The sequence below is a fragment of the Cetorhinus maximus genome, chromosome 26 (genome assembly GCF_964194155.1).
Source record: "Cetorhinus maximus chromosome 26, sCetMax3.hap1.1, whole genome shotgun sequence".
NCBI lineage: Eukaryota > Metazoa > Chordata > Chondrichthyes > Lamniformes > Cetorhinidae > Cetorhinus > Cetorhinus maximus.
Window position 1 is genome coordinate 15,527,132 of NC_135904.1, and position 16,035 is coordinate 15,543,166.

Here is a 16,035-nt window from a genome sequence, read left to right on the forward strand (position 1 = left end):
GGAGTCTAGAGCTAGGGGACAATAGCCTAAAAATTAGAACCAGCTCTTTAAGGAATGAATTAAAGTAATATTTTAATGCACAAAGGACAGTAAAAGATTGGAACTCTAATGGGAATTAATGCTGGGTCAATGGCTCAATTGTTAATTTTAAACCTAAGATTCATATAATTCTGTTAACCAAAGGTATTAAGGGATATGGACAAAGGTGTGTAAATGGAGCTCAGGTTTGAGCTCAGTCATGATCTCGTTGAGTGATGGAACAGCCTCAAGCAGCTTAATAACCTACCACCATTTTTGTGACTAATGACACGGGATATTTTAAGCTCAGCCAAACAGGTGGACAGGGCCCTGGTTTGATGGGACCTTCATACGAACATGCGATTAGGAGCAGGAGTAGGTCATTCGCTCCCTTGAGCCTGCCCTGCCATTCAATATGATCATGGCTAATCTGACTGTGGCCGTAACTCAATATTCTACCTGCCCCCAATAACCTTTGACTCCCTTGTTAGGCAAGAATCTATCAACTTCAGCCTTAAAAAGTATTCATTGACCCTGCCTCCAACGCTTTCGGGAGAAGAGAGTTCTAAAGATTCACGACCCTCTGAGAAAAAAATTCTTCTCACTTCCACCTTAAATGGGCGATCCCTTGTTTTTAAACTGTATTGCCTAGTTCTAGTCTCTTCCACAAGGGGAAACATCCTTTCAGCATCCACCCAGTCAAGTCCCTTAGGATCTTACATATTTCAATAAGATCACCTCTCATTCTTCTAAACTCCAATGGATAGAGGCCCAGCCTGTGTAACCTTTCCTCGGAAGGTTCGATTTCTGGGACCGTTTCTGGGGGTGGTGGGACCTGTAGAAGGTGGACGGGTTGCACCTGAACCGCAATGGGACCAACATCCTTGCGGGGAGGTTTGCTAGTGCTGTTGGGGAGGGTTTAAACTAACTTGGGAGGGGGATGGGGTCCTGAGAGGAGGTTAGTCCAGATGAATGCGTGGCTGGAGAGATGGTGCAGGAGGGAGGGCTTTAGATTTCTGGGACATTGGGACCTTTTCTGGGGAAGGTGAGACCTGCACAAGGCGACAGGTTGCACCTGAACCGGAATGGGGCCGACATCCTTGCCGGGATGTTGGGGAGGGTTTAAACTAACTTGGCAGGGGGGGTGGGATCCCGAAAGGAGGTTCCGCAGGGGGAGATGAACAGCCAAAATTAGAAGAGAGAGCAAGTGAGTCTGGAAGGCGTAGAAATCATAGGCCAGTTAAGGCACAAGGGAGTTTGGCAAGGTTGGATGGTATTTATTTTAATGCAAGGAGTCTGACACAGATGAGTTGAGGGCACAAATTAACACATGGAAGTATGATGTCATTGCTGTCACAGAGACATGGTTGAGAGAGGGGCAGGATTGGCAGCTCAACATTCCAGGATATAGGATCTTCAGGCAAAACAGGGACAGAGGTAAAAGAGGAGGGGGTATCGCAATATTGATCAAGGAATCAATTACAGCAGTAGGGAGGGATGACATCTTAGAAGGCTCCTCAAATGAAGCCATATGGGTAGAATTTAAAAATGAAAAAGGAGCAATTACGTTGCTGGGAGTGTACTATAGGCCCCCAAACAGTCAGAGAAATAGAAGAGCAGATATGTAGGCAAATTTCAGAGAAGTGTAAAAATAATAAGGTAGGGGAGGGTCGGGGTGAAGTAGCCAAGACGTAGCCTCTTTATGCATAAAATTCTTGAACTCCTAATTGGCATGGTGCTTTTCTAAGCTCATTTAGGCCAAGTGAGTAAGTAACATCTTCACAAAATAGTTTAAATGTAAAAGCACAGATTTTCATATTTTTATGTCAACTTTAAGAATTAAATGTTGAGGGTCACTATAATGCCACTTTGTTTTGGTGTTGCCTCCCCCCCCCCCCACCAAATAACTGAATGCCAACCACTACCAACCCCTCCCCACCACAGACTCAATGGGCCGAAGGGCCTTTTTCTGTGCTGTAGACCTCTATGACTCTCTGACTATGACTCCAATTGCAGCATGACCTCCTTCCCGTTACTGATCCTCCAATTGGGATTCCCGTTGATTGATGTGACCTTGCCATGCATGGTTTACTCCCCTCCCCCACCAACAAATAGTGAGCCAGAAAAATCATCAGGAATGTTGATGGCCGACACTGAGGCTGCCTGTGCAAAGCTTGTTTGCTCCCTTCCTCCCCCAGTACACTGCTAGCTGTGGGGGAAAAAAAGATCCGCGTATGTATCATGGGGCCTTGGAGCCAATCCCAGGATTTTTCTGACAGAGTTTCTCTTGCATGCCTCTCATTATATTCTTGGAGCTCGTGACCCCAAAACTTTGACCTGCAGCCCCACTGAGGAGGTAGCGACCCACAGTTTGGGAACCCCTGTCCTAAATATCATGATCAAATCCTGGAATGGAACTTGAATCTGCAACATTCTAGCACTGAGGTGAGGACTCTACCAATTGAGCCAATTTAGGTTTAGGGATGTTGATGAAAGATCATCCCTGTGCTCCTTTAAAACAGTGACAGCAGTGGTCCATCTGGCTGCACTCTCGCCTCTGGGTCATGAAGTTCCAGGCTCAAATCATATTTCAGAGCTTGAGAATCAAAATCAAGGCTGACACTCTAGTGCAGCAATAAGGGAGTTCTGTACTGCTGGAGGTGCTTGTGTCGGATAAGATGTTAAACCATCAGCCTGCTCGGGTGGAATTAGAAGATCACATGGCACTATTTTGAAGAAGGGCAGGGGAGTTATGCCTGGTGTCCTCACAAATATTCTTCAGTCAACATCACAAAAAAGATTATCTGGTCATTCTCACATTGCTGTTTGTGGGAGCTTGCTATGTGCAATCTGGCTGCTGCATCTCCAACATTACAACAGTGACTACATTTTAAGCACTTCATTATCTGTAAAGTGCTTTGAGATGTCCGGTGGTTGTAAACAGTGCTATATAAATGTAAGTCTTTTTCTTTTATTCAATCATCTCTTGAGAGATTCCTGATTCTTGGACTACCTGTTGCATCTCCTCCCTTTGTTCACATCTCTCATCCCAGTTGTAATGAAAGATTTACACTGGAAATCACTAATCTCTCCTTTCTCTTTACAGATACTTTAAAAATTATTAATTCTTAGGATGTGGGTGTCATTGACCTGGCTGATATTTGTTGCTAGTTATGCTGAGAAGGCAGGGGTGAGCCATATTCTTGAACCACTATCACCCTCCCATTTCTGCGAATGCTTTTGAGGTAACTTGAGTACCTGAAAAGGCCATTAAAAGCCAACTGCACTGGTGTGAACTGGTGTCCCAGTCAAGCGCAGCAGGTTTACATCAAGCCGACAACTCCATGGTGACTTTTACTGGCCCATATTTTTCTTAATCCAGATTTGTCTGAATTGAAACTCTCAAACTGTCAGTGGTGGATTTGAACTTGTATTCCTGAATCACTGGTCTAGGCCTCTGTATTACTAGCCTAGTAACAAGACCCCTACCATATCCCTAACCAATCTGCTCATGGCTTTGTGTGTTTGCTGCATTTTTCTGTTTCCATTTTGGTGTTCCAGTATTTTTTATTTGAATGAAAGTGACATGTACCTACCCTGTTAGCTTTTTTGATGATTTACTGCAGATATTTGTCAGTTCTGAAGATCCTTTGCCTGGGTTTACACTTCCCCTTTTTTAGACCTTTTTATTGTTTTGTTTTATTTCATATTTCAAATATTCTGTATCTGGTATGACCCTTTTTCTCTTTTTAACAATAATCCCGAGAAACCTTTTGATAATTGCATTGATTTTGTTTTTTAATGTTTGCTTTTGTAGCTTTCACACAGGAACAATTAATCCCTGGAACTATCCATTTCCACAAAGAATCAGACATCCTCCTGGTGCGCTGCAAGGTAAAACTATATACATCACCGCTATGCATGAATTTATATCTGTCTTGAAGCTTTTGAATTTCCAATTGCTTCATCCACAAACATTTACATCCATTCTGAGCTAATGGTGTGCATTATGAACTGATGTGACCTGATTTCAGTCCAATTCTGTTCTACAGCAGGTAGTTGTTGTTGCTCTGCTATTTGATCAGCTACATTCCATCATCCGAGTTTCTCTATAAATAAGAACATGGTATTATCCTCTTGAAGAATGAAAACCTTGACAAAACCCCAATTTCTGATAAACTTTACATGAACACTGTTACACGCAATGAGGTAGATGCTACATTAACATCATTGAAGTCAGTGGGAATCAGGGGGAAAGCTCTCTGCTGGTTGCAGTCATACCTAGCACAAAGGAAGATGGTTGTGGTTGTTGGAGGTCAGTCATCTCAGTTCCATGTCATCACTGCAGGAGTTCCTCAGGGTAGTGTCCTCAACCCAACCATCTTCAGCTGCTTCATCAATGACCTTCCTTCCATTATAAGGTCAGATGTGGGGATGTTTGCTGATGATTGTTCAATTTTCAGCACTATATGCAACTCCTCAGATACTGAAACAGCCCGTGTCCAAATGTAGCAAGACCTGAATAACATTCAGGCTTGAGCTAATAAGTAGCAAGTAACATTCTCATCCCACAAATGCCAAGCAATGATCATCTCCAACAAGAGAGAATCTAACCATCTCCTCTTGACATTCAATGACATTACCATCACTGAATCCCGCGTTATCAACATCCTGGGGGCTATCATTGACCAGAAACTGAACTGGACTAGCCATAGAAATACTGTTGCTACAAGGGCAGGTCAGAGGCTAGGGATCCTGCGGCGAGTAACTCACTTCCTGACTCCGCAAAGCCTGTCCACCATCAAGGCACAAGTTAGGAGTGTGATGGAATATTCTTCATTTGCTTGGATGAGTGAAGCTCCGACAGCACTCAAGAAGCTCGACACTATCCAGTACAAGGCAACATATATAGAAGGACATATGTATGATGAAATCCAGCTTAATAAATTGGAAAGAAAATGATTTTGAGGGGCTGAGAATGGAACTTGGGAAAATAAATTGGGCAACAATATCAGCAAATAATGATGCTGAATGACGTTGGGACAGATTTTAAATGACTTTCAACCACGTAGAGAAAAAAAAAATTCTGCTAAAAGGAAAGAACAAGCTAAACTTTAACGGAACTCTCTGGATGAATAAAGACATAAGGGATTATCTGAAGGTTAGGAAAGAGGCAAACGTTAAATACAGCAGCAATGGGCATGATGAGAGAGAATACAAAGCGGTTAGGGGGGAAGTCAAAGAAACAGGCAAAGAGAAACTGCAAAATTAAATTATCAAGGAGCATAAAGCTAAATAGTAAAATATTTTACAAGTTTATCAATAAAAAAGGAAGGCTGTGATGGGAATAGGATTGTTACATGATAGACAGGGTAATACCACAGGTAACAAAGAGAGGTGACAGAAATATTAAATAATTATTCTGCTTTGGGTATTTACCAGCAAGATAGAACATGATGTTGAATGATGAGATGTGCAAAGAGCCAAGTGCATTTAAAATTTAAAAAGTGGGGATGCGATGAATAAATTAAACAAACTCAGAGGATAAAGCCCTTGGTTTGGATGGATTGCATCCACATTTTGAAAGAATCTAGGGAAGAGATAGCACTCCAGTGCAGACTACTTTGGGCTGCATTAGAGTGATTCAGTTGGAGTTTGGTGAGAGAGGGAGTTCACTGAAGAGGGAAGGAGGTGATCCTTTCACTTTCTACCCTTCCTCAGTAAGAAGAGTGGCAGCCTTGTTAAGTAGGACCTGGTAAGTATTTCTCCTGTCCTTAATATTCTCTAAACTAGAGGAATTCAAAGTTAAGGGAATAATTTAAGGGTAAGCCATGCAGGGCAGCTCAGCCAAATGGAATGCTCCTCCTGTGTGATGTGGGAAGTCAGGGTGACCATGTGTGCAGGAATTGTCTCCAGCTGCAGCTACTCGAAATCTGTATTTCAGAGCTGGAGCTGTGGCTGGAGTCACTGTGGAACATCTGTGAGATCTTCATGGATAGCACCGCAGGTAAAGAGTGCACAGGCAGAAAGGGAATGGGTGACCGCCAGACAGAGTAAAAGCACTTGGCAGGTAGTGCAGGAATCCCCTGGGTCCATCGCCCTCTCCAACATATTTTCCATTTTGGATACTGCTGGGGGAGATGGTTTCTCAGGGGGGGGGGGTGCAACAAGAGCCAAGTCCGTGGCACCACGAGTGGCTCAGCTGCACGGGGCGGGGGGGTGGGGGGGAAGAGTGGGAGAGCAATAGTGATAGGGGATTCTATCATAAGTGGAACAGACAGACGTTTCAGTGGCTGCAGACGTGACACCAGGACGGTACGTTGTCTCCCTGGTGCCAGGGTCAAGGATGTCACTGAGCGGCTGTAGGACATTCTGAAGCGGGAGGGTGAACAGCCAGAGGTCATGGTCCATATTGGTACCAATGACATAGGTAAAAAGAAGGATGAGGCCCTGAAAGCAGAATATAGGGAGCTAGGAAATAAACTAAAAAGCAGGACCTCCAATGTAGTAACCTCAGGATTACTCCCAGTGCCACGTGCTAGCAAGATCAGGAATAGGGGAATAGACCAGATGAATGTGTGGCTGGAGAGATGGTGTAGGAGGGAGGGATTTAGATTCCTGAGGCATTGGGACTGATTCTGGGGAAGATGGGACCTGTAGAAGCTGGACGGGTTGCACCCCAGGAGGACTGGGACCAATATCCTTGCAGGGGTATTTGTGAGTACTGTGGGGGAGGGTTTAAACTAGATGGAGCAGCTCCTTACAGAATCATCCACTTCACTTACTAGCAATTTGAAAACTGCCTTCTAGGGCCTGGACAGAGAGGCATGGCGGGCTGCATCTGGCTTGTGGGCCGGGGGTTGGACAAGCCTGGAATGGAGGGTTACAGTGATGGATCTAATTGAGGAAAGATGGGAGGAGACTCCAGTGGGGCATAAACACTGGTATCAACTGGTTGGGCTGAATGGCCTGCTTCTGTGCTGTATATCCTATATTCTCCTATGTAAAACTCTAAATCCTCTCCACTTCAGCTATAACTTGTTATTCACTAACGTGTTTCTCTCTAGAATGGCTGGGCAGGCATCAAGCTGCTGGTGCTGAAGAAGGTTCTCTCAGCTGCTGAGTTTTACAATGGATACCTCCATCCATACTTTCAAGGAGGAAGTAGAATAAACCAAAGCGTGGCAAGGTTTCAAACACACAAGCCTGAGATAAAGGCAAAAAAAACTGTCAAAAAGAAATTGTCTGTTGCTTGATGTTAAAAATGTAAATGATGTAAATGATTCCATATTGTGTAATTAAAATTCAATCCTTTTTTAAACCATTCATTTTAGACATACAGTAATATTGTGACTTGGGTGGTCCTCACACCTTGAAGCTTAAGCCAGCTGTGCCTGGCAGTACAGGAATCGAGGGTTGGGTGTGAACTCAGTGCTGGAGTGGGTCAAGAGCTGAATTTCCAGTACAATGTAACTATCATATCATTGCCTTGGTCAGAAAGGCAATTTCTGCCACCATTAAAATACTTTGAAATCATAGACAGCAATGTCAATGAAATGCCTAATGACTGTCTTTGGGATCCTGATGGCACCATGCTATGGGCAGCATCGGAATTCTGCATTTTCATGTATTTCACTAATAGTCAAAATTCAGTTCAGACAATAAGATATTAGAGACGAGCATTTATACATCTGTACCCAAATATTAGTTCTCTTCCATTGGAAATTTCCGTTGTTTTGAGTCACTAACTAATAACAACAATTTGCATTCATATAGCACTTACTATATAGAACCGCTTCCCAAGGTGCTTCACCTCTATGATCGACATAAATGGACACCAAGTCAAAGAAGGAGCTGGTAGGAGTGATCCCAAAAGTTGAGTCAGGTGGGTTTCAAGGAAGTGCTTAAAGGGGGAGAGGAAAGAGGCATAAAAATTTGAAGAAGGAATTTCAGAGCTTAGAGTCTGGACAATTGACTGCAAGTCTTAGGGAAGTGGGCATCATTGGAAGACAGCAGCTTCCTCGGACGGGTGATGGGCTGGAGCAATTACACAGATGTGAAGACGTGAGCATATGGAGGGTTTGAAACAGAAGGATGAGAATTTTAAATTTGAGGTGCTGAGGGACAGGAACCAATGTAGGTCAGCAAGCATAGAGGTAATGGGTGAATGGGACTCGGTGTGAGTTAGGATGCAACCAGCAGAATTTAGGATTATCTGAAGTTTATGGAAGGTGTGAAGTGGCAGGTTAGCAAGGAGAGCATTGGAATAGTCAAGTGTAGAGGTAACAAAAACATGGCTATGGATTCCACTCGCAGATGAGCTGAGGAAAAAATGGAGACAGGCAATATTCTGAGGTGGAAGTAGGGGGTCGGTAATGAAGTTGATATGTGGCCAGAAGCTCAGCTCAGGGACAGAGAGCCTGCTGAGTTGGAAGAGTTCAGTTCAATCTGAGATAATGACTGGGAGGGGAAAGGAATTAGCAGCAAGTGTAGAGAGTGGTGATAAGTCAAAGTGGAATGAATTCAGTACTGCCCCATGAGGCTGGACAACTGTGTCAAAGTGTGGCAGAGTGATTTGAAAAATAATAATGCAGCACAGTCACTGATGATATAATTTGTGACATTGGTTAGGGGATGGTTACTTGATTGGAGAGATTTTTTGAGGCTGGGATTGATGACAGAAGTTGAAAAGCTGGAAGCCTGCCTGACGAGAGTGTTGGTTAGTTGGGTGGTCAGCAGTTTAATGGGATTAAGGGAAGAGGAGCTGGGTCTTAATGACAAGATGAGGTCTGAGAAGTTAACTGGAGAGAGCGCAGACAAACTATAAAAACCGAGGTGAGTTCTGGGCTAGAGGAAGGAATAACCTCGATAGAGGTTTGACCTGAGGCAGGTGAATGGGTTTCTCTGTACTGGTACAACCTATGGTTCAGGAAACGAACCACGTGATTTGTTTTCTTTAAACAGCAAATGGGAGATATTTAAAGTTTTCTAATGAATAGGGATGGGCAACAAATGATGTCCTTTCCAGCAAAGCTCACTTGCCATGAAAGAATTTAAAATCCTTGGTTGTAAGAATTTCTTATTGAGATGAATTGACAAGAGGACAGTACCATTAAAATAGAAAAGAAATAAAAGTGTTTGAAATGAAAGGAAAACATAATAAAGCAGTGGCCTTTTACATTTTTTTTGCACTGATCTACTAGCACATAGTGATTTACTTGGACTCCTAAATGTCTCTGCTGCTACTCAATTCCTAGTTTCTCAACATTTATGAAATACTCCTGATTTAGTCTGATTCAGATCCAAATTGAATGACCTACACTTTCCCACATTGAACTCCCTCGGCCACAGTTTTTTCCACTCGTTGAATTCCACTCAGCATATTTTTTAAAAAAGGAGAGACAAATTTCATTACATTAGAGTAAAATTTATTTTTAGTGTTTTTAATAAACTCTGTGCCTCTGCACATGTGGCGCAGAGAACACAATGATGTAGGAGCTTTTGTTTTGTATTCTTTGAACCTCAGATTGTGTAGTAAGTTGTGGAGAAAGAGGATAACTGGAGTCGGAGAGGGCTGAGACACAAAATGCCTCCCTTTTCATGCTCATAATTTAACTTTAAAGTAAAGAAACAAGTATTTTGAAGCAAATTATCTAATGTTTTGTTGAAAATTAGAAAAGCCAAGTGCTGATTGCTTATAATGGGAGGTGGATATTTTAATTACTAACACCAGTGAGGCAAAGCCTCAGTCCTTCCGCATTTTAATCCTCATTTTTTAAGTTTAATTTTGATAGCAAACAAAGTGGCCTTGAGGGGGGAAGGGAAAACCAGGCGGTGAATGAGGAAAGTTTGGCCTTTTACCATCCCCTTGGGACTGGGTGGTGGGCTGAGTGACAGAAAAGCAAGAGAGAAGGAAAGAACAATGAAGTGAGCTGACAGTGTTAATGAGTTTGAGGGACTGAAAGAAAGAGAAGATAATGGACGGTGGTGGGTAGGGAATACAGTGGGAACATGTGGGTGGAGGAAGCATAAATGATTTAGGGAAGGGCCCCAGGTGGTTAATTTTTCCTGTAATGCTGATGAAATGCAGCCTGCAGCCAATGATGGGTCTTTTACCTGCTGTACCACCCACCAACCCCCAACCCAAAAGGAGAAAGAAAAGGGTGTTGAAGTGATTGGAGAGAGAAGCAAGCAAAAGAGATTAAAGCATAAACAATAACGCTAAAGCAAATGAAGAGACCATGTATTCTGACTTCTTGTATGCAGGAAATGGGGCATCAGCAAGTAGATCACAACATTAATGACCTCGATACTAATCCTCACCCCACAGGGGAACATGCCTCACCAGCTGCTATCTTTACAGAAGCATCCAAATGTCCTGCATGAAGAAACTAGAACTTTCATGAACAAATTTAAATTAAACTCCAGAAACATAGTCAGGGCTTGGGAACTGAGCAGTAAAGAAGATACTGGAGCTGCCAGTTCCACAAGGCAAGTTTCTATTTCAGGACCGCCTGTGTGCCAGGATGAGTATGAGTGCTCTCACCCATCCGAGAACCTCAAAGAAGATTCCACCAAGCCTCAGAGCCCTTGTGACTGCTGACCTCTCTCTCCTCCCCATTTCCAGGGACTGTTTCCAAGGGTCCTTGCTGAGAGGGCTTCTGCTCCCAACTTTTGCCTCTTGGCAACTGGCAAGGTTGTCTATTCGTCCACAAGATGCGAAAGGGAACAAATAAATTCTAACGAGGTCCTGCCAGAGTTTAACCTTATACCGGGTTCCCTCCACCACCACCACCTACCACAACCACCCCCTGCCCCCCCCTTCCACCGCCCCGACCCCACACCTTTCCCTTCCCCCAGTACCCTTCCTGCAAATGTCAGGACCATACAACCTTACACCAACTCTGCACTCCTGCCAAACCCAGTCGTGAATTGTGATGAACAATTAAACAACTCACTGGAAGAGGAGGCTCCACAAATTTCCTCATCAATGATGGGGGAGCCCAGCACATCACATCAGTGTAAAAGATAAGGCTGAAGCATTTGCTATAATCTTCAGCCAGAAGTGTTGAATGGATGATCCATCTCAGCCTCCTCCGGAGGTCCCCAGCACCACAGATGCCAGTCTTCAGCCAATTTGATTCACTCCACATAATATCGAGAAACGGTTGAAGGCACTGGATACTGCAAAGGCTATGGGCCCTGATAATATTCCGGCAATAGTACTGAAGACTTGTGCTCTTGAATTTGTCATGTCTCTAGCCAAATACAAGTACAGCTACAACACTGGCATCTACCTGGCTATGTGGAAAATTGCCCACGTATGTCCTGTATACACAAAGCAGGACAAATCCAACCTGGCCAATTAACGCACCATCAGTCTACTCTGGATCATCAGTAAAGTAATTGAAGGGGTCATCAACAGTGCTATCAAGTGGCACTTGCTTAGCAATAACCTGCCCACTGACGCTCAGTTTGGGTTCCACCAGGGCCACTCGGCTTCTGACCTCATTGCAGCCTTGGTTCAAACATGGACAAAAGAGCTGAACTCCAGAGGTGAGGTGAGAGTGACTGCCCTTGACATCAAGGCAGCATTTGACTGAGTGTGGCATCAAGGAGCCCTAGCAAAACTGGAGTCAATGGGAATCAGGGGGAAAACTCTCCAATGGTTGGAGTCATACCGAGCACAAAGGAAGATGGCAATGGTTGTTGGAGGTCAGTCATCTCAGTTCCAGGACATCACAGCAGGAGTTCCTCAAGGTAGTGTACTAGGCCCAATAATCTTCAGCTGCTTCATCAATGACCTTCCTTCCATCATAAGGTCAGAAGTGGGGATGTTCGCTGATGATTGCACAATGTTCAGCACCATTCACAACAACTCCTCTGACACTGAAGCAGTCCAAATACAGTAAAACCTGGACAATATCCAGGCTTGAGCTGACAAATGGCAAGTAACATTCACACCACAGAAGTGCCAGGCAATGGCCATCTCCAACGAGAGAGAATCTAACAATCGCCCCTTGACCTTCAATGGCATTACCATCACTGAATCCCCCACTATCAACATCCTGGGGTTACCATTGACCAGAAACTGACTCGATCAGCCATATAAATACTGTGGTTACAAGAGCAGGTCAGAGGCTGGGAATCCTGCAGCAAGTAACTCAGCTCCTCACTCCCCAAAGCCCGTCCACCATCCACAAGGCACAAGTCAGGAGTGTGATGGAATACTCCCCACTTGCCTGGATGAGTGCAGCTCCCACAACACTTAAGAAGCTTGATACCATCCAGGACAAAGCAGCCCACTTAATTGGCACCACACCCACAAACATTTACTCCCTCCACTGCTGACGCACAGTAGCAGCAGTGTGTACCATCAACAAGATGCACTGCAGGAACTCACCAAGGCTCCTTAGACAGCACCTTCCAAATCTATGGCTGCTACCATCTAGAAGGACAAGAGCAGCAGACACATGGGAAAACCTGGCAGTTCCCCTCCGAGCCACTCAGCATCCTGACTTGGAAATATATCTCCATTCCTTCACTGTCGCTGGGTCAAAATCCTGGAACTCCCTCCCTAACAGCACTGTGGGTGTACCTACACCACATGGACTGCAGCGGATCAAGAGGCAGCTCACCACCACCTTCTCAAGGGCAATTAGGGATGGGCAATAAATGCTGGCCCAGCCAGATACGCCCACATCCCATGAATGAAAGAAAAAAAATCCATGGGCAAAGACTTTTTGGCCAATTGTACCTGTGCTTCAGAAAATAGGAACAGAAGGAGGCCATTTAGCCCCTTGAATCTGTTTCACCATTCAATGAGATCATGGTTGATCTGCAATTTAACTCCATTAGTGCCTTTGCTGCCCATCCCTTATTATTTTTCGCTGACAAAAAATCTATCAATCTCAGGTATAAATTTACAATCTAGCATCAATTATCCTTTGCGGAAGAGACTCCCAAACATTTACCTCCCTCTATGTGTAGAACTGTTTCCTAATTTCACACCTGAAATTTTTGGCTCTAATTTTTAAACTATAGCCCATAATTTCCGCTGGATCGGCAATTGAGTTGGATTGCCACTGTGCGCGTAACTACTTAGTTTGAAATCCAGCAGCTTCTATCATGCCTGACCTTCCGACACAGGCCAGTCAAGATCTGTGTAGCGCAGCGGGTTCCTGAGGCCTATAGTTCAGTCGAAGGTAAGTATGTGATGTCCCCTTTCACAGCTTTAGCTGATGTAAAGGAGGTAAGTTTAAAGGTTCGACCACTGAGAAGCCAGGGAGAAGGTAAGTGTATAAGGTAAGTGGTCAGGGGCAGGTTTGGTGGCGGGGTGGGTGGGGGGTGGGGTAGTCAGTTGGGGGTCAGGCGGCCAGGTGGTCACGGGTGGGGGGGGTCAAGTGGCCAGTGGGGGAGGTGGGTTGGGTGGTCAATGGGGGGTGGGCCTGGCGGTCAGTGGGGGGTGTCAGGTGGTCTGTGGGGGGGCTGTGGGTCAAGGGATCAGTCAGTTGGGGGGGGTTGGTGCTGTCTGTGGTGGGTCAGTAAGGGGTGGGCTGTGTGTTCTGGGGGTGGCGGGGGGGCAGGGAGGAGGGGGTGGATCAGGTGGTCAGTGGGGGAATGGGTCGGGTGGGCGGGTGTAGTTGCGGGGTCCCATGTGGGTCTGTGGAGGTCAGGGGTCCCGTGGGAGTTTGGTGGGGGCGGGGGTAAGCGTGGTGTAGGTTCAGGGCTGTGCAGTGTGGGAGTGGAGGGGTAGTTGGATGTCCCGTGCTGGGTCGGGGAGGTCATTACAATAGCTACCCGGAAGCTAGAAGCGGTTTTAATTCTTCTAACTGTTTCTGGGTAACTATTGCTGTAAGACGGTCAGAACCGTCCGAAGTTGGCGATTCAAATCACATTTCCAATGGTTCCCAGTGCAGGGCAGTTGCTCATTGGAAGTTTGAACTTGTGGGGCAAATGCCGTCCAGTCCCTACCTGGGAACTTCGGGGAGGGGGACGGTTTCCCAGCACATCTTTGGGTACCCCCTCAGATCCACTACCCTGGAGCTCAGAAACCATGAGCCTCTGTCTCCTCGTCCTAGACTCCCCAATAGTGTAAATAGTTTCTCTTTAGCTACTTTATCAGTTCACTTTAATATCTTGAAAACTTCAATAAAATCACTTCCTAGACTTCCCAATTCAAGGAAATTCAACACTAGCTTCTGCAATCTTTCCTCATCATTTGACCTTTGGTGTCCAGTTATCATTCTAGTAAATCTATTCCTTTCTAAGGTGTGGTGCCCAGAACTGCTCAACGTAACTCCAGGTGTGGTCTTCCTAGGGTTTTGTATAACTGAAGCATGACTTCCACCCCCTGTGTATTCTAGTCCTCGAGATAGAAAAACCAGTATTCCATCAGCCATTTTGATTATTTTCTATACCTGTGTATGATATGTAGACCTGGACCTCCCCAAGCCTCTTTGAATCCCCACTGTTTCTCATTTTAACATTTAGAAAGTGTCCTGTTCTATGCTTTTGAGGTCCAAAGTGGATGATCTGAAATTTTCCTAAATTGAAATCCATTTGTCACAGTTTTGCCCATTCACTTAATCTATCAATATTTTTTTGGAATCTTAGACTTCCATCTACACTGTTTACATATTCCACCTATCTTTGTGTCATTGGCAAATTTGCATATGCATCTTTCTATCCCATTATCTAAGTCCTTAATATATACAGTGCATAGTTGAAGAACCAACACAGATCCTTGTGGAACACCATTAGTCATATGCTGCCAATTAGTGTACCTGCCCATTATCCCTACTCTCTATCACCTGCTGTTCAGCTAATTTCCTAATAATTTACCTTCAATTACTTGGCTTTAGCCAACAGTCTATTGATCTGTTTGGTCGATGGGATGAGGGTTTTCCTATGATGAGAGGCTGAGTAGATTGGACCTATATTCTCTGGAGTTTAGAAGAATTGAGAGGTGATCTCATTGAAACATAGAAGATGCTGAAGTAATTTGATAGGGTGAACACAGAGGTTGTTTCCATTGGTCGGGGAATCTAAAACACGGGGACACAGTCTCAGGATAAGGGGCTGATCATTTAGGGCTGAGATGAGGAGAAATTTCTTCATTCAAAGGGTTGTGAATCTTTGGAATTCTCTGCCCCAGGGGGTTGTGGATGCTTCATTGTCAAATAGATTTAAGGTTGAGATAGAGAGATTTTTGGTTTCTCATGGAATCAGGGGATATGGGGAGAGAGTGGGAAAGTAGAGTTGAAACCCAAGATCAGCCACGATCACATTGCATGCGGAGCAGGCTCAAGGGGCCCGAATAGTCTACTCCTATCTCTTGTGTTCTTACAAGGGACTTTTTATATGGACTTCCAGAAGGCATTTGATATGATATCCAGAGACATTACCCTGTCCACTACTTTAATCACTCTTCAAAAAATTCAATCTGCTTCGTTAGGCATGACCTACCCTTTAAAAATCCACGCTAGATCTCTCTGATTAGCTGAAAATTTTCAAGGTGTTCAGTCATTCTATTATTAATTATAGATTCTAGTAATTTCCTGACATCAGATGTACGGCTAACTGCTCCATAATTTTCTGTTTTTTCTCCTTCCATCATTCTGAAATAGCAGAGTGATATGCGCAATTTTTCAATCTAAAGGAACAAATCCTCAATTGAGAAAACTTTGGAAGATTATAGTTGAGGCATCTGTAACAGTCTCATATACATCCTTTGAAATCTTGGCATGACAACTAATTGATCCTGGGGATTTGGCACTCCTCAGTGGCAATCTTTTCCCCATGACTGTTAGTTTGTTTACATTAATTTTGGTGAGTCCCCTGATTCAATGTTAGTTTTCTGGAGATGTCTGGTACACTGACCTTTTCCTCTACTGTAATAGTGTCACCAAATTATTATGCAGCATGTCCTCTATTTCCTTATTTTCATTGACAATATCACTGTTATTAGTTTTCACTGGGCCCACACTGCTCCTGAGCAGCCTCTTTTTCCTAATG

General features: G+C 44.3%; 1 protein-coding gene across 1 annotated transcript in view; it reads left to right on the forward strand.

Annotated features, from left to right (window-relative positions):
• mtfmt (mitochondrial methionyl-tRNA formyltransferase) overlaps positions 1-7,344 on the forward strand; it is a 29,916-nt gene extending 22,572 nt beyond the window's left edge. Inside the window, exons 8-9 of the mRNA XM_078530212.1 lie at positions 3,836-3,912; positions 7,086-7,344. Of these exons, the coding sequence (XP_078386338.1) occupies positions 3,836-3,912; positions 7,086-7,274 (266 nt within the window). The 3' untranslated portion in view covers positions 7,275-7,344. The remainder of the gene's footprint in view (positions 1-3,835; positions 3,913-7,085) is intronic.
• The last annotated feature ends 8,691 nt before the right edge of the window (positions 7,345-16,035 follow it).